At 45.8% G+C, this 26,869-nt stretch overlaps 2 protein-coding genes and 1 long non-coding RNA gene across 8 annotated transcripts; 2 read left to right on the plus strand and 1 right to left on the minus strand.

Moving 5' to 3' along the window:
• The first annotated feature begins 920 nt into the window (after positions 1 to 920).
• Positions 921 to 2,897, plus strand: LOC123044838 (uncharacterized). Its single transcript, XM_044467709.1, has 2 exons — positions 921 to 2,292; positions 2,619 to 2,897. The coding sequence occupies exons 1-2, from the start codon at positions 1,209 to 1,211 to the stop codon at positions 2,660 to 2,662; spliced, it is 1,128 nt and encodes a 375-aa protein (XP_044323644.1). The 5' UTR covers positions 921 to 1,208; the 3' UTR covers positions 2,663 to 2,897.
• Positions 2,898 to 6,167: 3,270 nt separating this feature from the next.
• On the minus strand, positions 6,168 to 9,088 carry LOC123044839 (uncharacterized). Of its 6 annotated transcripts, none has more exons than XR_006420549.1 (7): positions 8,689 to 9,088; positions 8,456 to 8,603; positions 7,986 to 8,085; positions 7,724 to 7,893; positions 7,435 to 7,631; positions 6,769 to 7,092; positions 6,168 to 6,452 (listed from the first exon to the last, which is right to left on the minus strand). It is a non-coding gene; the product is annotated as an uncharacterized lncRNA (long non-coding RNA). The 6 variants fall into 6 exon arrangements; XR_006420547.1 differs by having other exon boundaries at positions 7,718 to 7,893; XR_006420546.1 differs by having other exon boundaries at positions 6,769 to 7,631.
• A 55-nt stretch (positions 9,089 to 9,143) lies between these two features.
• Positions 9,144 to 25,343, plus strand: LOC123044837 (uncharacterized). Its single transcript, XM_044467708.1, has 10 exons — positions 9,144 to 9,362; positions 9,491 to 12,184; positions 12,403 to 12,517; positions 12,618 to 12,712; positions 19,261 to 19,499; positions 19,948 to 20,034; positions 21,780 to 21,879; positions 23,197 to 23,410; positions 23,514 to 24,626; positions 24,706 to 25,343. The coding sequence occupies exons 2-9, from the start codon at positions 9,560 to 9,562 to the stop codon at positions 24,527 to 24,529; spliced, it is 4,491 nt and encodes a 1,496-aa protein (XP_044323643.1). The 5' UTR covers positions 9,144 to 9,362; positions 9,491 to 9,559; the 3' UTR covers positions 24,530 to 24,626; positions 24,706 to 25,343.
• The last annotated feature ends 1,526 nt before the right edge of the window (positions 25,344 to 26,869 follow it).

Below are 26,869 nucleotides of genomic sequence, written 5' to 3' on the forward strand. Positions count from 1 at the left end.
CTAGTGTAGTGTCAAAAACGCTCTTACATTATGAAAGTGCACTGCAAAAATGTTTCACACATCTTGTACACTACCAATTTAATGAGCAGAGAGTCAAACGACCAGTAGTTCTTTAAGAGAAAAAATATAACAAGAACCTCCTGTTTTTCTCTCAAGTGCTGGCAATACATCATTCCCGGTGTTTCCAGAGTATCCAAAAAAGTTTGGATTGCCACCGAAACCATCTTTGTTCACATCAAATAAATCAGTATTTGGACCAGACAACATGTATTTATCTACGAGTGACTTTGCCACATCAAATCAGTATAAAATGTTTTCAACATAATAGTTTCCTAGACGATGAGCACAACAACACTATATATATATATACGTCTTTAACTTAGAAAAATAAATGAAACAAAGCTCTATCAAGAGATTGGTAGAAAAAACTAAAAGGCAAATCATCTTGAACTTATGACAGGAATATCCAGCACATCATGGGCCAACTCATGTAACTTCTAATGTTCCGCATAAAGGCATAATACTAAATGGCATACAACTAACACATTGCTTGTGAAATATGTTGAACCGGTATGGGCCAAGCCCATCTAGCTTTGTCACTTAGGGCCCAAGCCCATGAGGAGGTGCTGACCTAGAAGGAGGCATCAGTCCTCCCGTTCCCAAGCTGAGCCGCCACACACACAGAAAAGGCTAACGGGAGAGGTGGGCTCCTGCGACTACAACATGGTATCAGACCTAGGCGGCAACGACGGGGCCTGACGGGAGTAGGGCGGCGACGGCGGAGTGGGCTCACCTCGGCGCGGGCTCCTCCCTCTTCCCCTCATTCCCTTCTTGTTCCCTCTCGCGGTTGTGCGCTGGCTGGCCTCTCGCAGCTGCAGGGGAGCTGCGCCAGTAGCTGCGTGCGAGTAAGGAAGACAAGGGGGCGGCGCGAGCTGAGGAGGTGCGCATGTGGAGGGGCTGTAGAGGGGACTGACAGGAGGTGTGCTGCTGGAACTGCTGCTGTGTGCAGCGGCTAAGTCAGAGGAGAGAAGTGTGCTGCAGCTGCCTGAAGCTGAGGTTGCTGTTGGTTGCTGTCCTGCTGCTGAGGAAGGAGAAGTGGGGCAGTGTTGTGCTGCTGATTGAAAGGGAACTGGAGACTGCTGATTCTGCAGAGGACTGTGTGCGGCTGTGCTTGCTGCTATTGTTGGCTGTGTAGGCTGTATCCGAAGATGAGTGAGCCAACAGGCCTTGCTGAGGCTTTCGAGAAGCTAGCTAAGATCCTTGAGGAGTCGAAATCTGGGGCCATCGTTCCTCGACAGGAAGTGGCTCAGAAGATCGAACTGTCGCCCATGGACATGAAGTTAGAGGGGGCTACCAATTATCTGAGCTGGTCCCGAAGGGCGTTGCTGGCTGTGGAACAGAAGGAGCTTGATGGGCACTTGTTGGGTGCTGTTGCTGAACCAGGAGACAAGACTACTGTGGAGGGAAAGAGATGGAAGGTCATAAACTCTGTGCTCATTGGCTGGTTGTTGAACTCGGTGGTGCCCCCCATTGGACGCTCTGTGGAGGGGCTATCCACATCCGCTGCGATATGGACGACTCTGTCCACCTTGTACTCAGGTAAGGGCAATGTCATGCTCATTGCTCAGATTGAGGGGAAGATCAGTCGGCTGCATCAAGGTGATGACATGTCAGTGATGACATATGTGGCAGAGCTGCAGGCTTTGTGGGCAGAGCAGGATAACTGCGACCCTCTGGAACTCTATGATGCGGCTTGCATCGAGTCAGGGCGCAAGTGGATTGCACGCAGGCGTGTGCTGAAACTGTTGGAGGGGCTTAGAGGTTGCTTTCATGGCAGGAGGGCATCCCTGTTGCACCAACCTCTCCTGCCCTCTATTGAGGAGACTATTGCTGCAATGTCTCAAGAGGAGGTGCGGCTATCTCTTGAGCATGCAGACATGAAGGTTGTGCCGGCTTCGACATTTGCAGTCACTGAGCGCATGGAGTGGAGCGATCCCAACAAATGTCATATCTGTGGGGAGGTAGGTCACTGGAAGTGGGCGTGTCCAACTCGTGGCAGAGGCAGGGGATACGACAGAGGGGGAACTGGCAGAGGCAGGCGTGGTAGAGGCAGAGGTGGATACTCAGGGACCTCAAGGGGTCAGGCTTCTATGGGTAGAGGTGGCTACTCAGGACACTTAGGGGATCAGAGGGCTCACATGACAGTGGCAGGAGACACTGGGACGTCACAAGGCAAAGATGCAGCTGATGCTGACTATGGAGACTTTGCTCTCTGGGCCTCCACTGATGAAGGTAATCCGGATGAGGCATGTCTTGCTTCTAATGAGAGTGCTCCAGAGTGGGTTCTTGACTCTGGAGCATCTAAGCATGTTGCTAGTAATTCCTGCATGTTTGAGTCTTACCATAAGCACCCTCCGTCTCACACGGGCACAATGCAAACTGCTGATGGCACAAACCAGCCTGTCATAGGGGTTGGCACAGTCAAGTGCACTCCGACCATCTCCCTATCCTCAGTGTTACATGTGCCAGCTTTTCCTGTCAATTTGGTCTCTTTCAGTGCTCTAATTGATCAAATTGACTGTCGTGTGATCCTTGACAAATTCGGTTGCGTGATTCAGGAGCGCCAGACGAGCCAGACGGTTGGGACTGGCACCAGGCGTAGGGGGCTCTGGTACATGGACCAGGAGGTGCAGCCGGACTTGGTGTGTGCTGCGACCATGGAGGACAAGGAGAAGGAGGCGATGATCCATCACTGTAGGATGGGACATGTATCTTTTGATAAGATGAGTAGAATCTTTCCGGATGTTATGTGTGGGATAGGCAAGGGCAAGTTGACATGTGATGCTTGCGAATATGCCAAACACACACGAGCCTCATATGTGAGCAAGGGGCTTAGGAGCATCTCTCCTTTTATGCTTATTCATTCGGATGTATGGAAGAGCCCAGTTGTATCAATGAATGGAATGAAATACTTTGTTACATTCATCGATTGCTATTCTCGTATGACTTGGATTTATATGATGCGTCACAAAGATGAGGTGTTTAGCTGTTTTCAGAATTTCCATGCCTTGGTGAAGAATCAGTTTCAGGTGCAGGTGCAGGTGATCAGGACTGACAATGGGACAGAGTATGTGAACAACACATTTGGGGCCTATTTGTCTGATCAAGGTATTCTTCATCAAACTACATGCCCAGACACCCCTCCTCAGAATGGAGTGGCAGAAAGGAAAAATCGGCATATTCTTGAGGTTGCTCGGTCATTGATGTTTACGATGAATGTGCCCAAATTCTTGTGGAGTGAAGCAGTTATGACAGCCACATACTTGATCAACCGGACACCATCAAGAATACTAAGCATGAAATCTCCGTGTGAGCTAGTATATGGAGAAACTAAGTTTGTTGTTCCCCCAAAGTTGTTTGGCAGTACTTGTTTTGTTCGAGATCACCGTCCTTCTGTTGGAAAACTTGATCCGCGAGCGGTGAAGTGTATTTTTCTGGGCTATTCTTCTAGTCAGCAGGGGTATAAATGTTGGTGTCCCTCAGAGAAACGCAGGTTTGTCAGTATGGATGTAACCTTCAGGGAGTCTGAGCCATTCTATGGTGAGCCAACAGATCTAAGTGTGTTGTTTCAAGGGCTTGACCATTTACACTCTGTGCAGGATGGTCAAGAGGGGGAGAAGGTTGTATCTCACACTCAGGAGGATTCTGTGGGCACTAATTGATGTGCAGGTTCAAGTCCAGCCAATTGTGGGTACAATTCCGGTTGGTACTCTCACTGATGGTGATGTGCAGGTTCAGGTCCAGCCAACAGTGGGTTCCATTCAGATTGGTAATCTCCAGCTCCCTGTTCGAGATCGGTGGCAGAAGACCCCCCTAGTGTACTCTCGACGAGAGCCACAAGTGCCACAGGTGCATGACTCATCTGACACTCGTCTGGTATATTCTCGGCGGCAGCCACTTGTGCAGGAGGGGGAGCAACAAGTGCAGGGGGAGCAGTCAGTGCAGGGGGAGCAACAAGGCAGTGGTGCAAGCTCATCTGACACAGTGGAACTGCCTATTGCGTTGCGAAAGGGGACACGTGAAGCGGCACAGAAGGCTTTACCACCGGAGGTTTTTGATGATCATGATATCGGAAATGTTGTGTCTTATCAGGCTTTGTCTCCTTCCTATAGAGTGTTTGTTGCCTCTCTTCAAACTGTGTCAATCCCAAAGGATTGGAAGGCTGCAAAGCAAGATCCGAAGTGGCGTGAAGCGATGATAGAAGAGTTGGAAGCACTGAGGAAAAACAAGACGTGGGTGCTAACTACATTGCCGGCAGGAAAGAAAGCAGTGAGTTGTAAGTGGATCTATACAGTGAAGCAGAATCCTGAGGGGAAGGTGGAACGGTATAAGGCCAGATTGGTCGCCAGAGGATATAGTCAAACTTATGGAATTGACTATGACGAGACGTTTGCTCCAGTGGCAAAGATGAACACAGTAAGGATATTGGTTTCCTGTGCTGCAAACTTTGGGTGGAAATTGCATCAATTAGATGTCAAGAATGCCTTCTTGCATGGTGAGTTGCAGGAAGAAGTGTACATGGAGATACCACCAGGTTTTGGTACTTCACAGACCACGGGGAAGGTATGCAGGCTGAAGAAATCCTTGTATGGACTGAAGCAATCGCCGAGGGCTTGGTTCGATAGGTTCAGACGTGCTGTCCGTGCTATGGGGTATGGTCAATGTAATGGTGACCACACGGTGTTCTACAGACACTCACTCTCTAATCGAAAGATCACCATTCTTGCAGTTTATGTGGATGACATTATCATCACCGGAGATGATGAGGAGGAAATAAAGAGATTGAAGGGGTGTCTGAGCAATGAGTTTGAGGTGAAGGATTTGGGCAACCTAAAATACTTCCTTGGGATTGAAGTGGCCCGGACAGAGAAGGGAATATCTTTGTGCCAAAGGAAATACACCTTGGATCTCTTGAGTGACATGGGCATGATGGGATGTCGTGCAGCCCCTACGCCGATTGAACAAAATCATCAAGTGACAGCTCAGTCAGGCGAGCTGGTGAATAAGGAAGATTATCAGAAACTGGTTGGGAGGTTATTGTACTTGTGTCATACCAGGCCTGACATTACGTATGCCGTGGGTGTGGTGAGCAGATACATGCATGAACCAAGGAGTGGGCATCTTGATATTGTGCACAGAATTCTGAGATACTTGAAGGGGACTCCGGGTAAAGGGTTGTGGTTTGCGAAGAGTGGACATCTTGAGGTGGATGGCTATAGTGACTCTGATTGGGCCAGTTGTCAAGATGATAGAAGATCAACTTCTGGCTACTGTGTGTTTGTGGGAGGAAACTTGGTGTCATGGAGAAGCAAGAAACAGGCTGTTGTGTCTAGATCAACAGCAGAAGACGAGTATAGAGCATTATCTCAAGGGTTATGTGAGATGCTCTGGGTGAAGTACCTACTGAGCGAGTTGAAACTTCTGAGGAAGGGACCCTTGAAGGTGTGGTGTGACAATCAGTCAGCTATTAAGGACAGACCCAGTGCATAGAAGCTCCCACACAAGGTGGGGTCTGGGGAGGGATTATAGGAACCTAGTCTTACCCCTGCAAAGTGCAATGCAGAGAGGCTGGTTCGAACCCAGGACCTCTTGGCACAAGTGGGGAGGACTTCACCACTGCGCCAGGCCTGCCCTTGCTAATAATCAGTCAGCTATTGCCATTGCTAATAACCCAGTTCAGCATGATAGGACAAAACATGTGGAAATTGATCGCTTCTTCATTAAGGAGAAACTTGATGCTGGGATCATCAGTCTTACTCATGTCAGCTCTGGGCAACAGTTTGCAGATTGCTTGACAAAGGGACTGGGAACGAAGGACTGTAACTTGGCATGTGACAAGATGGGGATGATAGATATCTACCACCCATCTTGAGGGGGAGTGTTGAACCGGTATGGGCCAAGCCCATCTAGCTTTGTCACTTAGGGCCCAAGCCCATGAGGAGGTGCTGACCTAGAAGGAGGCATCAGTCCTCCCGTTCCCAAGCTGAGCCGCCACACACACAGAAAAGGCTAACGGGAGAGGTGGGCTCCTGCGACTACAACAAAATATGGATGTACTAGTGTGTTCTCAAAATTACTTATGGGAATAGAGGAAAATTGCCATACAGTTATCTGTAAATTTCTTGTAATAAATATTGCATGGAAACATCCAAGTTTTTACAGAGTACAACAGAAAATCAGACAAATAATGCAAACAACACATCATGAGTTCCTAGAGAGCAACTTGTAACCATAGTTTGTGATACAACCATGCATTGTAAACTTACACATTTATTCACATGCAAATTGTATGTTTGAGAATCCAAAATCTTGGTTTTGGCCTCTATTGTACTCTCGGAACCCTGAGCAAAATGTGACATTTCTACATCTGAAGAATTACACCCCATAATCTCCTGCAATGACAAAAACATAATTATTAGAAACACCAGCTGATAGTTTGGCCATGCAAGGTGTGAGTTTATTCATCCAATGAACTAGTAGTATGGAATCAAGCAAGATCCTTTCACATGTAGACTTGGACATGCACGGGAAAAATCATGCAGCAAGTACCCATCAAGAAATAGTCATCATTATATTCTCATAGTATCAAATCTAATTCCAAGATAGATGGTGCTAAAAAGAGAAAAATCAACTCCACATAATAGATCATATATGCTTTGAGTAAACATGTGAACAATCCAAATTAAAATGAATCTCTTGATTACATACCATATTATCTTATATCCGCGAAAACTAAACTGGAGAGTTTAGTACATGATATAAATGTTGAGCTATTGGAGGCAGAGGATTTCTGGAGGCCCTCAAAGACTTAATTTTTGACAATAATGCTATGGTGGTTGCAAATGTTGTTGCTGCTCTTGCAGAGATTCAACGCAACAGTACTCATCTGATCTTTGAGATTACAAAGATATACATCGACAAAACTTTTGACTGCTCTGAATGGATGCACAGAGTATGATGTAGTTCTTGCTATTGGGTTCTTAACTGCTATCATGTTTGATAAATTTGTAGGTGGGGACAATTCTTGATTCCCTGTCAAGATACAAAGCAACAGATGCAGGGAACGCAGAAAATATAGTCGAACAAGTTACACCCCGTCTTCAACATGTAAAAGGCGTAGTTGTTCTTTCGGTTGTCAAGCTACATTAGCCTGATTCACATGAACCATTAGCTGATGCTCATCCGTGCTAGCGAAAAAAACTCTGAGCCTTTCTTTGAGCAATACAAATTAATTATTATGGGATATACCAATTCTGTGTGAAGCTCCTCAACATAATTTTGCAACGTGTAGATAGAAGATGAAATAATAAGCAACATAGAATAGTTTAATTGTAAATTCAGGTGTCTCCAAACAGGTTTGAGAAAATTGTCTACCTTCCATTGACAAAGAATAGATTCTTGTGAGCTTCCACTGGAAAATTTATCTAGAATATGATTAGCATCTTAAATCATGTCGAGTTGAAGTACTGATACTGCTCATAATCATAGACACACTTGTACTGTTTGTGCAAAATCTTCGCTTTGGAACTTGATAGTGTAGTCCAGAGATGACTGACAACTTCCTCAATTAGCTGAACATCGTTGATTCAGTAGTGAGCAAAAAATACATGCAGTAGTGACAATGAATGACTTTGTAGAAAAAAAATGAAACACACACCCTTACAAGGTATTGACACTAGCATTTGTGTGCAGATCAACTGCAGCAACAACAAAATCTTTCCCATACTTCTTTTCAAGAAGGTCTCGCATCCGACTGAGTTCAGGGAATTCAGAGCACCTTGGGGCTGCAAATATCAAACTGCAGATACCTTCTTTCAGGTACGCTCGACATTCCTTGAAAAAATGGTTGGCCAGTAGCACAAGTTTAGGTCCTAGTTTTCTATACAGTCAATTCTGAAGGCAAGGAAATGCTGCAAGATACATACTTCTGCTTGGCAATGATCGGAAACCGAGTAACAATCGGTTCGTATAACAGCTCGATAATCTCATTTGCCGCTATATTTATTCTCTAATTACATGCTTGGCCTGTAATACACCAAATAACTTGATTTGAGATATGGTCAACAATGTTTTTCTCATGTTCGGTACCATGCGCATATCCTTTTCTTAAATACATAAATATGCACACTTTTTAATTTAGAAAGGCCAACAACCAAATAAGATGGACATCTTTTAAATTCAATGTTGGATTGGATGCAAATGTAGCAACAACCTTTTCTATTATATGAAGAAAAGTTTAACAATAACCTGATTGTCAGGAATTAACTATAGGAAGTGTAGATTATATAAATAACGCAAAAATTCTCATAGTAGATAAAACTCTCCAAGTACTAACAGATGTCGCATGACAGTAGATAAAACCTTAAAAATTGCCATGCCTCAGTGGCTAACATACACTGAAAAATTCTCCACGCCTCTACAAGCAGAGGCACGCATCACATAAGGGGATAAGAAAAGGGATTCGATCCTCCTGCTTGCTAGGTCGCCATGGCCGAAGAAGGGCTAGGGTTGGGGCTGCTCCACTAACAGAGGTATATGTTCTCCTGCAACAGAGAATAGAGGGATCTTCATGAACGGAGGACCAATTCCAAATCGAACACACATACGCAGAAGTGATGGAGAGGGCACCTTGTCCATGGCGTCGGCACAAGGGTAAGAGCCGCAGGGAGCACCCACCTCAAGCTGCTTGAACCAGCATCGGAGCGCTCGCGCCGCCTTGGCCGTGAACCCGAACCTACTACTCGATCTGGGGCGAGCGGGGTGGGGGGAGGAGGAGCTCACTAGTGGTGGGGATAAGGTGACTGGAGGAGAGAAGGATTGGGGTGCAGGCTGTGGGGGAGGGCACTGGTGGCGGCGACGGCTGTGTCCGGTGAGTGGCGGCGGCGGCAGACGAGGGAGAGGAAGAGGGGGAGGAATTGGGGCGGTGGTGAATGGGAAAGGAGGACGATTTGTTTCTTTTTTTTTCTCCTTCGGTTTAATTTTTTTTCACTGCACACAGTAAAAGAGACAGGTGGACATCGCCTGTGGCCGCCCTTTGCGCTGACGGTTAATGGATTTAATGAATTAATTAGTACTAGTATCAAACACCCTCTCCGAACCCAATATTAATCCGCAGACCCAGCCGGACTCCCGACGGCGAGAGCGCGAACCAGGTGAACCGGCCAGCCAGACAACCCCGGCGCATCGCCTCGTGGTCTTCCTCTTCTCCCCCCGCACCCCGAATCCCCTTGCCTCGCCGTCCCTGAAACCCTAATCCCTCGCCGCCGCAACACAACCTCTCCCTCGCTTCCGCCCCGATCCAGGTGAGCCCCATCACGCTGAACTCCGATCCAGAATGTCCCTTGCCAATTTTGGGCGGTAATTCGGTCGAGGGTTTATCGCGGATAGCTTCGGTGCTGAGAAAATTTCTGACGTGTGGTTTTTGATCCAGGGTGGAGCGTTGGGCAATGGATTTCGAGCGACAAGTTTGAGCTCTCGGATCGGTTTCAGGAGGTTTTAGATGGGTTCGGACCGGCAACATGGTGGCTCGGGGGACGTGGTGGCGCCGAAAGGGCGGAAGAGACAGAGACAGCTGCTGCTGGAGTCCAGCGACTCTGAAGCGGATGAATCTTGCCTCTTGACGCGGCACAAGTCTGACGAGCCTAATCCCGCCTTAGGCAACGGTGATCAATCAGTGGAGAAAGTGGTGCCTCCTAGTTATGAGCTTCCTGGGGCTAAAACTACTCAAAGAGATGGTTCAGAGAAGAACAAGGGAGATGAACTTAACAGTGCCAGCAGTCGAAAAGGTGATGACCTGTCAGAGGAGAAAGTGGTGCCTCTTAGTTCCGACAAGCTCCACAGGGTCAAGTCCACTCAAGGAGACTATCCAGAGAAGAATAAGGGAGATAAGAACAGCAGGAGTAGCTCACAGCCTGACTCCAAGAGGAGCAAAATTGAGGATGCCAAAGTTGGTGCTGCTGGAAACGGTGGAAGTGCTTCAAAGGATGTAACTGTAGGGAAAATGCCGCGTCCAGGGTTCCCGAAATGGCGGTTCGAGAAGCCCGAGGTAAGGGCTGGACGAGTTGATGAGAAAGGTGGGGTGGAGATGAAGGCAACAATTGGCTCAAAGGTCAAGGAGCAGGTATCGAGCTTGGATGACAAGAGGAGACATGTAGAGCTACTGAAACGTAAGAAACACAAGCCGTTGAAGACTGACATGAGCAACTCGGTTGACTCTGGCCGACAGGAACGTTGGGGGGAGACGAAGGCAGAGTTCAAGGAGCAGGACTCAAGTTTGGATGTCAAGAGGAAGCCAGTAGGATCACTGAAACATGAGAAACACATACTGCTGAAGACTGACAAGGCTAGCTTGGCTGGGTCTGTCCAACGGGAAGTTATAAGGGTTCAAGGGAAAAGTGGCCTTTTGAAGATCCTGCCGAAGAACGATAAGGTGCTCAGGGAAACCAGCAATGGCAAGATTCTACCGAAGAAGTCGGATGTTGATGGGAATACAAGTGATGGCAATACTCTGCCAAAGAATGTTAAGGTGGAGGCTGGGGATGACAAGGTTCCGATGAAGAGTGGTGTTTTAAAGCTTCTTCCGAAGAACAATAAGATGGTCAGAGAAAACACTGATGAAAACCTTATTCCCAAGAACATTAAGTTGGAGGGGGAGACCAGTGATGGCAAGATCTTGATGAAGACCGGTAAGATGGATACAGGAAGTGGCGATGACAAGGTCGCGACTAAGAACTGTATGGTGGATTTAAAAGCTGTTGCTGGCAAGATTCCGTCGAGGAACAGTAGGGTGGATGAAGAGACCGTTACTGGCTATGAACAGGATAATGATAAAAGCAGTGCTCTCATCGAGTCCCAAAAGCGGGATTTAAATGGTGGGAAGAAAGTTACTGGAAAGCTGGTCTCCTCTGTCATATTGAGGAGAAGCGATCCAAGCGTAGTGGGAGTTTCTTCAGGCCATACAGTGAAACAGAAAAGTTCAAAGGTGCAGCCGAAGATCTCCTCACAAGGCAATCATCAGCCCTCACCAAGCCTGAAAGATGAGAAAAATGAACTTGGTGAACACAAAAATGAGAAGAAGAGATTGCTTGAGCATAAAGGTTCACCAGAGAATTTATCCAAGAAAGTAAAATTGGAAGTCACTGATCTGCAAGGCACATCTGATTCTGCTCCCAAGAAGCATGTCATGATGAAGAAACCAAGGGGAGGACCTCGTAATGCACTTAAGCAGAAACTCCGGGATCAGATAAAAGGTATACTATTACATAACGGATGGACAATTGATCTAAGGCCTCGGAAAGATAAAGATTATGAAGATTCTGTGTATGTTTCTCCACAAGGTAGTAGCTATTGGTCAATCACAAAGGCTTATGCAGTGTTCCAAGAGCAAGTGAAAAGTTCACAGGATGAGAACCCTACAGGTGGACCAGGTGTAGCAGATGCTTCCTTTGATGCCATATCAAAAGAGGACCTAGCAATGCTACAAAGAATTGTGCGGAAAAGAAAGGGCAAAAAAGAACATTCTGCTGAGAAGAAGGGAGGGGACAACAGAAGTAGGAACTCAAAAGGTGCCTCTGCTGGTAGAAGTTCTAGAAACAAGTATCAGAACAACAAAGAGAAGGTAAAAGCCAAGCATCAGGGATGTGCACTTCTTGTCCGTGGTAGTGCTCGTATATTGGAAGGCATGGGTAACTATGTTCCATATAAATGGAAGAGGACGGTTTTATCGTGGATGATAGATCTGGGGGTAATTTCACAAGATGCGAAGGTCAAATACATGAACAAAAAAGGAAGACAGGCAATATTAGATGGTAGAATTACCAGGAATGGTATTTACTGTGGATGCTGTTCCAAGATTCTCACAGCTGCTAAGTTTGAACTTCATGCTGGTTCAAAAGAGCATCAGCCTTATGCAAACATCTTCCTAGAAGATGGCGGGATTCCATTGTTGCAATGCTTGCTTGATGCATGGGATAAGCAATCACAATATGAAAAGAAGGGATTTTACAAGATAGATCCTGCTGATGATCCTGATGATGATACTTGCGGTATTTGTGGTGATGGTGGTGACTTGCTCTGCTGCGATCGCTGTACTTCAACTTTTCATGTGGCTTGCTTAGGAATCGAGGTGAACATACAAGTATTTGGGTTAACAATTATCTGAACACTTGGGCTATCACTTATAGCCTTCCAGTTGATTTGAGCCCCATCACTTTTAAAAGAGTTGCTTGCTAGGATGCTATGCTGATTTATTTATTTTACTTAGTTCTTTCTCGAAATGTCTCTTTTGTTTGTTCTCTCATGCTTTTATGCTGATATTTATATTTGTGCTAAATGCCTTTGCAGATGCCTTCTGGAGATTGGTATTGTCGTAGCTGCATATGCAAATTCTGCAGCTCTGCTGAAGAAATGACACCGTCTTTCACGGAGTTGCTTTCTTGCTTGCAATGTTCTAGAAAATGTAAGGCTCAACCCTCTCAACACACACGTGCTTGGTTGCACGCGTTCACACACACAAGTTTGTGCACTCCGGCAATTTCTTACACATTGTTGTTTTTCAGATCACCAGGTTTGTACACCTGGAACTGAGAGGGACTCCGTTTCTACCCCACCTGGTGCCTCCATTGATCACTTCTGCAGCCCAGGATGTAGAAAGGTATGAAATCTACATAATTGTTTTCTGTTCTCGGTTTTTGGCAATAATTACTTGGTATGTGCCTGGACCAGTTTGTTAATTGATCACTTGTTGTCCCCTTCCATTCTGCCACAGCAATATTTGCCTGCTTGGTTATGCTAACTATGGTTAGCACACTTAGTGTTACTTTTCACATGCTTCAATGGTTTACATTTTTTTATAGTGGAAGAGAGCAACGCATCCGGCCCTTGCCAATTTCCATTAAAGAAATCAATAAAGTTATGTTACAGGTTCTAGGTTGAGCCTGACTGAACAAAAAATCAATTTTGCTGATAATTTGGCAAGTCAAAGCTGAAGTACGTCTTGTATCTCAGTATATAGAAAAAAAATCTTCAACCAACCTGTATTGGCTTGTAAACATTTCTTAGCTCCTCGTATTACCTTTTTTTCTTTTCTTTTGGTGGCAACTAAAGACCACTTTAGGCTAATTCTGTATGCTGGGAATATGCCACATTGAACCTTGAGGTGCTGGAATGTTTACATGTTGACCTAATTGTGTGCCCATTAATCCAGTGATGGATGATGATTTTGGCTACTTTTGTTTCTTGTGAAATTGATGTTTTTGGCTATTTATTTCACCATAGTGTATACCTCTGAACTTGTACTGTGCAGAATATGTAGTTACGGTTGCACACACCACCTCTTAATGTATGTTTCTAATTTTTGGATCTCTAATGTGGTGCATTTTAAGTTTTATGGCTTAACTGCTTGTTCTTATTATTTTGAATCTTCCTGGCTGGCATGTAGAATTGCTTGTCGTAATCGTTATCATTATCTGCTTATTGTTACTTTCTTCTTGTGTATGTCCGGTCAAATTTGTTAGAACAGGGTTGTGCTGTGTGTGTAGTTATCATATTGTATAGGGGCTTCTTTGCTTATTTCCCTTCATGTATATGTGCTGGCCTGTTGGCCCGATGGAATATAGGCTCACTTCATAACATGGTATAAGAGCTAGGGTTAGGTTCCCCAGCCGCCGCCGCCGCCTCTGGTCGCCGCCGCCGCGGCCGCGGCCGCCGCTCCTCTCTTCATCGAGCCTCTCCCCTCTTCTTCCTGGTAGCTGCTGCCGCCTGCTGGTCCAGGCCGCTGCTGCCGCCGTCCTTCCCGGCCGGCGCCGCCGCCTCAACGTGCTGCTGCTGCTCTTCAACGAGCTGCTGCTGCTGCTGCTGCTGCTCTTCTTCAACGAGCTGCTGCTGCTGCTCTTCTTCAACGAGCTGCTGCTGCTGCTCTTCAAAGTGCGGCTGCTGCTGCTGCTCTTCTTCAACGAGCTGCTGCTGCTGCTCTTCAAAGTGCGGCTGCTGCTGCTCTTCTCCTCCTGGTCTGCTGCTGCCATCAAGCTGTGCCTCCTGCTGCTGCTGGTCTTCAACGAGCTGCTGTTGCTGCTCTGCTGCAATGGCGCCCTCCACCACCACCGGTGCTGTCCCAGTCCCACGATGTCCTGTTATCTTCAACGGACAGAACTACAGGGACTGGGTGCAGCACATGAAGCTGCACATGAGGGGCCAGCTGGTCTGGGAGCACCTCTCTGGTGCTCTGCCTTGTCCCCTGCTGCCCACTCCTCCAGCTGAGTTCGCCTTCCCTGTTGATGCCGATGAAACCAAGCAACGTGAGATGCTAGATGCTTTTGAAGAGGCCACTGAAGAGTATCAGAATCAACTCCACTTATACAAGCAATGGACAAATGATGATGCTCGAGCCTCTTCTATCTTGGTGAACAGCATGGATGTTGATCTCACCATGGATGTGGTGGCCCTTACCACTGCATATCAGATGTGGGAGCACCTTCGCCATCGCTATGAGTCTACAGGGGATGCCATGTATCTCTCTGTTGTTCGTCAAGAGCAACAACTACCTACAACAGGGAGATGCTACTGTGGATGATTTCTACAAGGAGATGTCGGCGGTGTGGCGCCAATTGGACTCTTTGGGAGCTGATGTTTGTCACAGATGTCAGTGTTGTGTGCGGCAACAAGCTAAGCTGGAGGTTCGTCGCCTCTACGACTTCCTCAGTCGCCTCCGGCCGGAGTTCGAGCAGAGTCGTGCTTAGCTATTGGCACGCCATCCTCGGCTCTCTACTCTGGAGGCCCTTGCTGAGGTGCGATCTGAGGAGGTGCGCCTACGGAGCACGGGCTTATTGCCATCCTCTTCAGCAGTCCTGGCTGCCCGCGTTCCACCACCGCTGCCTGGTGTGCCCTCTTCTACACAGGTGGCAGCAACCTCCACTAGTGCTTTCTGCAACTACTGCAAGCAGGATGGTCACATGATCACGGAGTGCATCAAGAGGAGGAAACAGGGTCGCCGTGGTGGCCGTCCTCAAAAGGACTCGGGAGGCTCCTCTAATTCTCGTGAGGGCTCCCTTGAGAAGGTTCACCAGGAGATGCTCACCTTGCTGCGCCGCCTTACTGCTTCTGCACCATCCTCAGGTTCTGCTGGTTCTGCTGGTCAGACGTCTGGTCCACCACCGCACTCTTCGTCAGGTACATCTTTGCCCTGGATTCTTGATTCTGGGGCCTCCTTCCACATGACACCACACAGAGATCATCTTTGTGCTGTCAATTCCGTGCCTTCTCCTCTTACAGTTCAGACTGCAGATGGCACTTCTCTTTCTGTTGCCGCAAGAGGGACTCTTTCCACGTCTTCTTTTCATGTCCCTGCCGTTTCTCATGTTCCTAAACTGACTATGCAACTTCTATCTGCTGGTCAACTTACTGACTTGGGTTGTCGTGTTATTCTGGATTCTGACTCTTGTTGTGTTCAGGATCGTCGTACGGGGACTCTGGTTGGGATCGGTCCTCGGCGCCATGACTCTCAGCGCCTTTGGGAGCTCGATTGGCTGCGCCTTCCTTCCGCTGCGTCCTCTAGCCAGTCGGACATCACCACCCCTTTTGCTTCAGCTGCCACCTCCACCACATCCTTCGCTCAGTGGCATCATTGATTGGGTCACATTTGTGGCTCCCGCTTGTCTTCTTTGGTTAGGAGTGGTGTTCTAGGGTCTGTATCTGGTGATAGTTCACTAACTTGTATGGGTTGTAAGCTTGGCAAGCAGATACAACTTCCATATCCCTCTAGTAATTCTGTTTCTCAACGACCTTTTGAACTTGTTCACTCTGATGTATGGGTCCTGCCCCCTTTGTTTCGGAAGGGGGTCACAAATATTATATAGTTTTCATTGATGATTTTTCTCGCCACACTTGGATCTACTTTATGTCATCTCGTAGTCAAGTGCTTCAAATTTTCAAGTCGTTTGCTACTATGGTTCGCACTCAGTATGATTCCTCTGTTCGAGTTTTTCGTGCTGATTCGGCTGGCGAGTACTTATCTCGTGCGCTTCGTGGTTTCCTTGCTGAACAGGGTACCCTTCCTCAGTATTCCTGTCCTGGTGCACACGCTCAAAATGGGGTGGCTGAACGCAAACATCGTCACGTCCTTGAGACTGCTCGGGCTCTTCTTTTATCTTCTGCTGTTCCCCCGCACTTTTGGGCTGAGGCTGTCTCTACCGCTGTTTATCTCATTAATATTCAGCCTTCTGTTGCTCTTCAGGGAGGGATACCAGTTGATCATCTAGGTGATGGTCCAGCTGATTATAGTGGTCTACGCCTGTTTGGTTGTGCCTGTTTTGTTCTTCTCCACCCACATGAACGCACCAAATTGACTGCTCAATCTGTTGAATGTGTTTTCCTTGGCTACAGTTTGGAGCACAAAGGTTACCGTTGCTGGGACCCTATTGCTCGAAGACCGAGAATCTCTAAAGATGTCACTTTTGATGAGTCTCGCTCCTTCTACCCTCGTCATTCTTCTACTGCCACAACCGAGTCGTTAGTCGAGCCTCTCTCTTTTTTGACTCTACCTGATTCTTCACCTTTATCGTCACCTGGTAGGTCCACTCCTAGCCTTTCACCTGTGTCTGCTCATGAGCTTCAGCTTACACAGGATGAGGTTTCTATTCCTGACTCTCCTACTCGGGTTGAGCCATCCACTCTCTCTCCTTTTCCTTTTACCTACTCCCGTCGTGCTCAACACCCTTCTCCCTCTGATGCGCCACCTTCCACTTCCCCTCTCTCTCCGCTTCCTTTTGTCTACTCCCGTCGTGCTCGGCACCCTTCTCCCTCGGATGCGCCCACTTCCACTTCCACTCCTTCCCTGTTGGGTCCCATTCCTTCAGAACCACCTACCCCTCCTGCTCCTCGGTATAATCTGCATGATCGCCACACTCTCCAGCCTCCTGCGTACTATGTTGCTGCTGCTACCACTCTTGTTGAGCCGTCTACGTATCGTGAGGCTGCTGCTCATTCTGAATGGCAGCATGCTATGGCAGAGGAAATTCATGCTCTTGAGCGCACAGGCACTTGGGACCTTGTACCCCTGCCTACAGGCGTTAGACCCATCACTTGCAAATGGGTCTACAAGGTTAAGACACATTCAGATGGTTCTCTCGTGCGCTACAAAGCTCGTCTTGTTGCGCGTGGCTTCCAGCAGGAGTATGGCTATGTTTTTAAAGCGTCCCTAAGGCGACGCCTAGGCGTCGAAGCGCTCCCCCTCCGCTTTGGAAAATCGACCGCTTTGGGCGCCTAGGCGTCCAAAGCGCCCGCCTAGGCGTCGCCTAGGCGCCAAAGCGCCCCCCCCTCCCTAAGGCGGTAAGGCGTCGCCTTAAAAACATAGGAGTATGGTCGTGACTATGATGAGACTTTTGCTCCTGTTGCTCAGATGACCAATGTTCGCACTCTTTTGGCTGTTGCTGCTGTTCGGCAGTGGTCCATCTCTCAATTAGATGTCAAGAATGCCTTCTTGAATGGTGAGCTGCGGGAAGTGGTCTATATGCAGCCGCCTCCTGGCTATACTGTCTCTGATGGCACTGTCTGTCGCCTTCGGCGCGCTCTTTACGGGCTGAAACAAGCTCCTCGTACCTGGTTTGAGCGTTTCTCCGCCGTCATCACAAGGATCGGGTTCTTTGCTAGTGTTCATGATCCTGCTCTGTTTATTCACACTTCTCCTCACGGTCGCACCCTTTTACTACTCTATGTTGATGACATGATTATCACAGGGGCTGACCACCAATTCATTGATTTTGTGAAGAAACGTCTACATGAGCAATTCTTGATGACTGATTTGGGTTCTCTTCGCTACTTTCTTGGACTTGAGATCATTTCTTCCCCTGAGGGTATTTATCTCTCTCAAGAGAAGTACATCCAAGATCTTCTCACTCGTGCCTGCCTCACTGATCAGCGCACGGTTGACACTCCTATGGAGTTTGGTCTCCATCTTCGTCCTGGTGAGGGTGAACCCCTTGCAGATCCCACACGCTACCGCCATCTTGTTGGGAGCCTTATCTATCTAGGCATCACTCGTCCTGACATTTCTTATGCTGTGCACATTCTAAGTCAGTTTGTCTGTGCTCCCACTCAACTTCACTACAGTCACCTTCTTCGTGTTCTTCGTTACCTTCGTGGTACCGTGACTCGTCGCTTATTCTTCCCTCGCTCCAGCTCTCTTCAGCTTCAGGCCTACTGTGATGCTACCTGGGCCAGCGATCCCACTGATCGCCGCTCTCTCTCTGCCTATTGTGTTTTTCTTGGCTCCTCCCTGATTGCTTGGAAGACCAAGAAGCAGAATGCTGTATCTCGCTCCAGTGCTGAGGCTGAGCTGCGAGCTATGGCGTCCGTGACTGCAGAAATTACTTGGCTACGATGGCTTCTTCAGGATTTTGGTGTTTCCACTGCTACACCGACCCCTCTGCTCTCCGACAGCACTGGGGCACTCAGCATTGCCCGTGATCCTGTTAAGCATGAGCTCACCAAGCACATCGGTGTTGATGCCTCCTACACTCGTTCTCAGGTGCAAGACAGAATTGTGGCCCCTCAGTATGTGCCCTCGGAGCTTCAGCTTGCTGATTTTCTGACGAAAGCTCAGACACGGTCCCAACACAGCTTTTTCCTGTCCAAACTCGGTGTCCAAGATCCCCCTTGAGTTTGAGGGGGGGGGGGGGTGTTAGAACAGGGTTGTGCTGTGTGTGTAGTTATCATATTGTATAGGGGCTTCTTTGCTTATTTCCCTTCATGTATATGTGCTGGCCTGTTGGCCCGATGGAATATAGGCTCACTTCATAACAAAATTCACTCTTCAGATCTCTAATGTGGTGCATTTTAAGTTTTATGGCTTAACTGCTTGTTCTTATCATTTTTGAATCTTCCTGTCTGGCATGTAGAATTGCTTGTCGTAATCGTTATCATTATCTGCTCATTGTTACTTTGTTCTTGTGTATGTCCGGTCAAATTCACTCTTCAGAGGTTCTATAGAAGCATGATATTGACAAATCTCATCAAGTTAATATATCCATAGATCTCCATCGCTCTGATATTTTTTCATATCGCATCAATTTGGAGAACCTATACTTATTGATCACATTAATTGGTGCGCCGCCTTGGTGAAAATGCCGTATTTGTTATTATTTAAATTCTTGTGTTCATTCTGATTGCATGGGCACTAAGGCTATTCTGTTCTTCGTAACAACACAGATTTATAAACGACTAAAAAAGCTTCTTGGGTTCAAGAATAATATGGAAGCCGGATTTTCCTGGAGTCTGGTTCGCTGTTTTGCTGAAAGTGAGGCTGCACCCATGAAAAGGAAAGCAGAATTGGTATATTGCAACTCAAAGACAGCTGTTGCTTTCTCAGTTATGAATGAGTGCTTTTTGCCACGTATCGATGAGAGAAGTGGGATTAATATAATTCACAATGTCGTATACAATTGTGGGTAAGTATACAATGAGAAAAAAATCTGAATGATTTATTTTAACGATGCAAGGTGAATGAAATGATCCTTTGTGGCTATATGTATGAATATATATGATTTCGCAGAAGTAGCTGCGCTTAGAATGGAAGTTATATACACCCAGCGGCCATGAATGTTATTCCCTTATTCTTCTGTTAGTCCCAAGTCCCTGGCCGTATATATGATTTTCCAACACTAGGTGCACTTAGGATGGAATTTGTAATACATTCAGAAGCTATGGGTATTTGTTTTCTTGGTCTTCATTGTTACTCCAAGTCCATAAGCACATGTTTTTCTACGGGAAAATACGTGCATCAGTAAGAAAGATCAGCGGATTATGCCTATGTGCAGTAAGAATTTAATTTTTTCGAGAGCATCCTGGGCCATTGTTTCTTAAGGTTGTCATTTATCCTGTAATATGATATGGCAGGTCGGATTTCAATCGTTTAAATTTTAGTGAGTTCTATACATTTATTCTGGAGTTTGGAGAAGAAGTTATATCTGCGGCAAGTGTCAGGTAAACTTTTATATGCATACACTGTTACACTTTGTTTGATTAAATATTAATAGCCTTTTGTCGTATTATCGGAGCCTTAGCCATCCCCATTTTAGGTTACTTTAGTTCTGTCATGATTATTCAACTTAATGTTTTTCCTGTTAAGGAGTATTAGTATTGGTCTAGGAGTCCTTATTAGTCTATGTTTAGTTTCCTTACACCTCAAGTCATGTGTAATATATATATGCCCCTTGGGCCTTCAATAAAGATAAGTTGCTTTCCTAACATGGTATTAGAGCCTAGGTTTAGGTCTCCGGACGTCGCAACTCGTCCTCACGATTGATATTTTTTTTTCGATCTCCACCTCCCTTCGATCGAACAGATCGATTCTTCGTCTCGTTCTTGGCGTGCTTGTTCCAGTCCGCCTCCGATCGCCTGCACATCCACGGTTGTGTCGGGCCTGGTCGGCTGATGCCCGATGGAAGATCTCCCAGGCTGGGCCTGTTCAAGCCGTCGCTTGTGCATGCTCTCCCTGCTCTCCCTGGCCTCAAGCCCGACAGCAACCATCGACTCAAATCTTCAGATCCGTCCCCAGCAGTGCATCCCATCGACGCCGCCCACAGGATCCTTCTACCGGTCGCCGGTGCTCGCAACACGCTGCTGGATCTCCGCCTGACGCTCACTATTTGCTGCCCCGTTGACTTTCTCAAGGGTTCCTGCTTAGGGACCTGCTGCTACGTGGTGCCGCTAGCTACTTGGTGCTAGTCGCTTCCAGCTAGCTACCTACTTCCTCCTGCTATGTGCTGCTGCTTGTTGCTTTCCTGCTGCTACGTGATGTTGCTTCCTGCTGCTACGTGGTGCTTCCATCCCTGCCGTTTCTAGTTTTCTTTGTTTTCCGCTGCGTCCACCAAATCCGTTGAATTTTGTGTTTTCTCATGTCATGTGAGTCCACCATACCTATGTCCGTCAGCCTTTTTCTGGTCATTGTCCTCTGTATAGGATTTATGTGGCCTCTCTTTGCGTTGTTGATCTAAGTCCATTCTCTTGCCGCCGAGCTTCTTTCGCCGTCGGTTTTCATGGGCCATGATTCTTTAAGCAATGCTTCATTCTTTTGATGTGCCATCTTCTTTCGACAACCCCATCTTCTCTTGATACTTCTATTGTATCTTCTATTGATGCGGTGTCTTTCCCTGATGTGCCATCTCTTCTCTATCCCCTTTGGCGACTCGACAGGTTTTGAAGACTCTTCACGCTACGACGACACTCAAGACGCGGATTTGGATTATCATTTTTTTTCTAGTATTACACTTCTTCAAATGCAATGCTATTGCATACGCTTTGCATTTGAAGGGGGGGGGGGGGGGGGGGGGGGGGAGGGTTAAGGAGTATTAGTATTGGTCTAGGAGTCCTTATTAGTCTATGTTTAGTTTCCTTACACCTCAAGTCATGTGTAGGATGGGAAGTTAATCATTCATTGTTGCCCCCTCCGATCCATATTAATTGTCGCTGATTTAGTGTGTGCTAAATCAGCGACAGTTAGTATATGGATTTTGGGGGGGGGGGGGGGGAGTAAATATTGAAGTTTGGATTTGCAATTGGACGTCTGATTTTCCAAGAATGAACATATTTATTCGTAGGCCATTCTTGAGGCACTGAGACCAACTTGTACTCATGATGGCATGATACATGATTTTTTGACGTTCTGCATTTATAAATGTTATTTCACAGCCCTAAAGTGCTTAATTTGTCTCTTCTACATGAATCAGGATTCATGGAACTGAGTTAGCAGAAATGCCATTCATAGGCACAAGGGGCATGTATCGGGGCCAAGGGATGTGCCATCGACTGCTCAATGCAATTGAATCGGTAATTTAGTTTGACATTTGTTTCTGATCTTTGTTGCACAGCCATGTCACATGTGCATATGGGCATTTGGAGTTTGTCCTCCGCCCCCTCCCTCCCCCCTATTTTCCTTGGGCAATTAAGATTTCTTGCATCGATTGTCTCCGTAAAAATTTCTACCCTGTTATAGTAGGCTAATGATATTCTTGTACATGTGTTCCTGTATTTTTTGTAAACAACAGCAGTATGTTTTCTTGATTGATTTGTTCATCTAATTGTGGGGCAAGCGTGTATTTGTGATTTATACTTTCAATATGTGACCTTTCATTTCTTACCTATTATACCTGCTATGCGCTGAATTGACTATGTTTTTCTTTTGAGTAAGAACTGACAGACATGTTGATGAATTCATAGTTGTTCTGCAAAGTGTACATTGTAGTCAGGGTTTGGCTTTCAAAATCATGATTGTAAGAGTTACTGCTTGGAACCAGAAATCCTGGTAAGCACCAGGATTTTGTTCTTAATGATCGGAGTATGCTTTTTTGAGCTGCATTGAGTTGTTTTGAACTTTAAATCTGAAGAAAAAGGACAGAAAAAGGGAAATGACTAGGATTGGACTCGTAACTGCACAGTTGCTAGCTCCTAAGCTACCAAGGCCGTCTTCAATTTTTCTTTTGAGGAACCCAAGGCCATCTTCAACGCTAAACACTTATACCGGCGCTTAGGGAAAACGAATAAACATCGTAAAAATAAGATAAAAATCATCTGAGCGCCTTCTGTTTCAATTATAGATGATAATTACGGTCGCTAGCAAAGTCGGCCACTGCACACAGCTTTTTACCCCACATGAAAACAAAACAAGCGCCCGACACCTTTTTTTGAGTCGATGCCATCCCAAACTTCTATGGCCCAGTTGCCTATCTACCAGGAAATCAATCCTGGCACCCTGCATTGGTTATGCCCTAATGGAAGGTAGAAGCTTCTCCCGGAAAGGTTCCGTGACCTGGTTATACGTGTGCATCCTTGTAGCACTGTTGCATAATGGTGACCATGTAACGGAGACAGGCGTTATGGAATTGCATTAATTTGTCTTAATTTTTAATGAGTGACAGGAGTCATTTTAGAAAAAGCACCAAGTGTATTGAGTTTTAGTTGTTGGATTAAGGGAGGAAATATTGTTTTTTCATACTTACTGCTTACTTACGAAGCCAAGTTTAAGGCTTTAAGCTTTGTGTTTATCAGCTGAGAAAGTCCTTCTCTGGGTAACTGGATATAGCTGTGTTTGCATTGTTTTGTTTTCACATGAATTTCTAACATGTTTTAGGGTTGATTCTTCTGTAGGTCCTTTGCTCTCTCAATGTTCGAAGACTAGTAATACCTGCCATACCTGAAATGCAGAAGACCTGGACTTCAGTTTTTGGTTTTAAGCCTGTTGGCCCTATGAAGAAGCAAAAAATGAAGTCTTTTAATCTCTTGATTATCCATGGTACTGGTCTTCTGGAGAAGCGCTTGTTGCTAACAGCTCAAGTGAATCGACAAACTACTTCTGTGACAGGTCAAAATCCAAACTATTTGGAGAATAGTTTTCCATGATTTCCCTGTTACGAGTATTGTAATTCTGTAGTTTTATATTTCAATATTGCTCCCTATTCATGCAGTTGAATGTGACAAGACAGCTTCTCAAACGTTTGGGGAAGCAACTGGATCCCTTGCACCTGTTTATGTTTCTCAAGAATTTGCTGTGGGTGGCCATCCTGAAACTAAGGATCATGACACTTGTGCTTTGATTGAGGGCTCTTCAGGCTTGGCATCTAACCTTCCTCCTGTTTTTGAAGAAAAAACTGAAGAAACTATTTCTCCAGTTTCCATAGCTGATGTTAATTTGCATATAAGTGAAGATGACATGCCTTGCAAGGCTTTAGCTGACACTACGGAAAAAGTGAAATATGCAGAAACAGACTTGACATTGGTTGCTGATAAGATTGTTGTAGAAGAGAAGCCTGAAGATAAATCTATCTCCAGTTCTGCTGATTCAAAGGCTATTCCAGTGACAGTGGATCCATGCCCATGTTCATCTGATGAGCTTGGGAAATATGAAAATTGCCCACCTAGTGTACATCCTGTTGATGATGTTCTCGTAAAAGACAGACCTGAATCTAATTTCAGCACCAGTTCCATCTCTGGCCGCTTTGATAATCAAGAAGATAAGAAGTCTTATGTAGTTCCTGCTAATACCGAAGTTCCTTTAGTCACTATGGGTCAAAAGCCTGATAACCACGAGTTCAAAACTATTGTCGCTGATGGTGGTGATATGCAAAGCTCACTAGAAGTTAAATATTTGGAAGTTCTAGTAGATGAAAGATCAATAGATGCCTATGCAGCTAAAAATAAAGCATTTGCTGGTGGTGTAACTAGTTATGCTGCTGCTGTTACTAAAGACAATGGTCATTCTGCAGTTGATCTTGTAGTATCAGCAGAGAGATCATTGGATGAAACAAATTCTGTTGAAAGTGATAAGAGTGAAGTTAAGGTTGCAACAATTGAAGTGGGTGCTATAGTCGAGAGCTCTAATGAGGCAGGGATTACAGTTTCGGCGCTTGAAAAATCAGATGACATCAATGATGAAGTTACCGCAAAGCCTACTCTAACTTGTGGGGATGGTCAACTTCATTGAGAGGATGGGATATGCAATAGTAGCATTAAAGATGGCCGAGCTTCTAGAGACCCTGTTAATGCATGAGTTCTACATTTGGTGCTACAATATGCTGAAGGTATTTTTCTAGGGAGACAATTTTACTGACCATCTTTTGTGCAGATGCATCTACCTCATTGTCATGCTTTGTTGAATAGGTGGGATCAGGGAGCATACAAGGAGATGCCACATTTCTGGAAGTATTGGATTCGATGAGTTGTTTTGTTGGGATAGTCAATCAAGTTGCCAGCTCCAAGGAATACTTTGCTAGCCATCAACTTCATGGGACATTAATTCTGACTACTGTTGTTTCTTCAAAGAACTGTTGGGAGGTACTTGGGCTGGGATGGATGGACATTTTTGGTAAGATAATGTTTTCATCGCATGTATGCAAATTTTACTGTGGATGGATGACTATGTTCCTTGAAAGTGGATGACTATGTTCTTTTTTAGCAATTTAGCAATCAGTTGTTGTGTTCAATAGTTGTCGGAAAATAAATGAGCTAGACTACATCATCTGGTGTAATGGGAGGGGAGTTGCAACAGCTCTACACCCAAGTAGCCAGGTCGATGTCTCACTGCCATGGATTGTCGATGGTTCAGGAGTTTTGTGGCTTGGAGGCTGTATCAGATGATGAAGCTTTGATAGTTTTTTTTATTAGGCACCTAGTCGCATCAGAGTTACACCCCAACTGGGTCACTCCTTTTGTTGTTGTGTACATACAGTATCTCGAGTTCTGTCATCTCCTATAAACCTCTGCTCACCTCCTCAATAGGAGGCATGTTTCTGGGTATAGATCTTTGCTTTACCCTTGTGCACATCTATACAATCGCCATGGAAGTACAAACCAATCAATGCTGCAATCGCTAGGCGCCGATGTTGCGACTCGCATCACTGCTCCTAGATCTGTCATCTGTACAATCTGTCATTTCTGTTGTTGCTTCAGTAGGTGTCCTGAATGATGCTTCGGGGGTGTTTGTTTACATGGACTTATTGGTGTAGGGACTTAAAAAAGTCCCTTTTAGTCCCATCTAAACCAAACAGGAGGGACTACTTAAAGTGGGCATTTGGGATTTATGAAAAAAGACCTTGAGGGAGAGTCTTTTTGGGACTTTTAGTTGTAACATGATCTTTTAGTCCATGTTTAGTCCCAGAAACCAAACAGGTAGGGACTTGTTAGGGACTAGCGACTTTTTAGTTGGGACTAAAAATGTTCTAGGACTTATGAACCAAACAGGGCCTCAGTGAGCTATTGCTCGTTAGGGACATGATTAGGTTCAGCCTGGAGCTCGCAAGTTTTTCAAATACTGCCAACAACCTTTTTTTTTTTGAATTCCTGCAATATTTAAGTCAATTTCTCGGTTCCAGACATGAGGTTAGTTCAGCTGGCTGTGTGTTTGAGAATGAGCTTAAATGGGAAGTACTCCCTCCAACCTAAAATATAAGATCATTTTTGGGAGTATAAGCAAAGGCGTGCCTTGCTGCGTTGTTTGTTATGTCCGATGTTGAAGGAGATCTATTTTACATGAAATACTGATCTGGTGATGATTATAATGCTTGTAACTTCACAATTTGGTAAAAGCAAAGAAAACCGCTAAGCAGCCAAATCAACAATGCTACTTCTCCAGAACAATCATGAAATTTTGGCCGATTTGCTGGAAACAAATGCACGGTTGAACATGGAAATCCTTGGTTTTGTTAGCTTACCAGTCAAAATACGAACCAGTGCAAAAGCGATCATTAATCAGTGAAATTGATAGAGAAGGCCATATGCATATAATTTGTTGTCAGCCTTGTTTTTTAACATCGCCATTGAAGTGCAGACTAATTGAGAGCTAGACATAATGGGAAATATGATATGGATATCTTTTTCTTTTTTCGTTTTACTAAAGCATGCAGACATTTAGAAAGGACACATTCAGTTAAGTTCAGAAAAAAAGAGTTCATATTGGCATTCAAAGCAAAGAAATTCGATGATGCATATCCGTGGTTGCGCAAAGCCCTGCCCTTCTCTTCCCAGCCCTCGCTGTCGGGCCTGCCCTTCTCTTCACAGCCCTCGCTGTCGGGCGTATTTTCTGTGTGCAGCTCCACTCCACTCGTTACCTTCAAAAGATGGTCCGCATCTCATCATCAATGACCGATGCTAGGCGAGACGTAGATTGATTTCCTCTGGCCGTTGTATCTCTGCTAGAACGTCCGCATGAGAACAGCCATATCCTTGGGGCTGGTACCATCCAACCAGGCAGAATCCCAAAAAAGGCTTGACGACCGTCTCCAACAACAACCTTTATGACAGAGGTGAAAATATCTTTGTCCTTTTA

The sequence above is a fragment of the Triticum aestivum genome, chromosome 2B (assembly GCF_018294505.1).
Source record: "Triticum aestivum cultivar Chinese Spring chromosome 2B, IWGSC CS RefSeq v2.1, whole genome shotgun sequence".
NCBI classification, from domain to species: Eukaryota; Viridiplantae; Streptophyta; class Magnoliopsida; order Poales; family Poaceae; genus Triticum; species Triticum aestivum.

Coding starts and splice junctions, on each gene's coding strand:
- LOC123044838 (XM_044467709.1), top strand. CDS start 1,209: ATGAGTGAGCCAACAGGCCTTGCTGAGGCTTTCGAGAAGCTAGCTAAG. Junction 2,293..2,618: donor CTGGGCCTCCACTGATGAAG/GTAATCCGGATG, acceptor TGCGTGATTCAG/GAGCGCCAGACGAGCCAGAC.
- LOC123044837 (XM_044467708.1), top strand. CDS start 9,560: ATGGGTTCGGACCGGCAACATGGTGGCTCGGGGGACGTGGTGGCGCCG. Junction 21,880..23,196: donor TGCTCAATGCAATTGAATCG/GTAATTTAGTTT, acceptor ATTCTTCTGTAG/GTCCTTTGCTCTCTCAATGT. Junction 23,411..23,513: donor ACAAACTACTTCTGTGACAG/GTCAAAATCCAA, acceptor CTATTCATGCAG/TTGAATGTGACAAGACAGCT.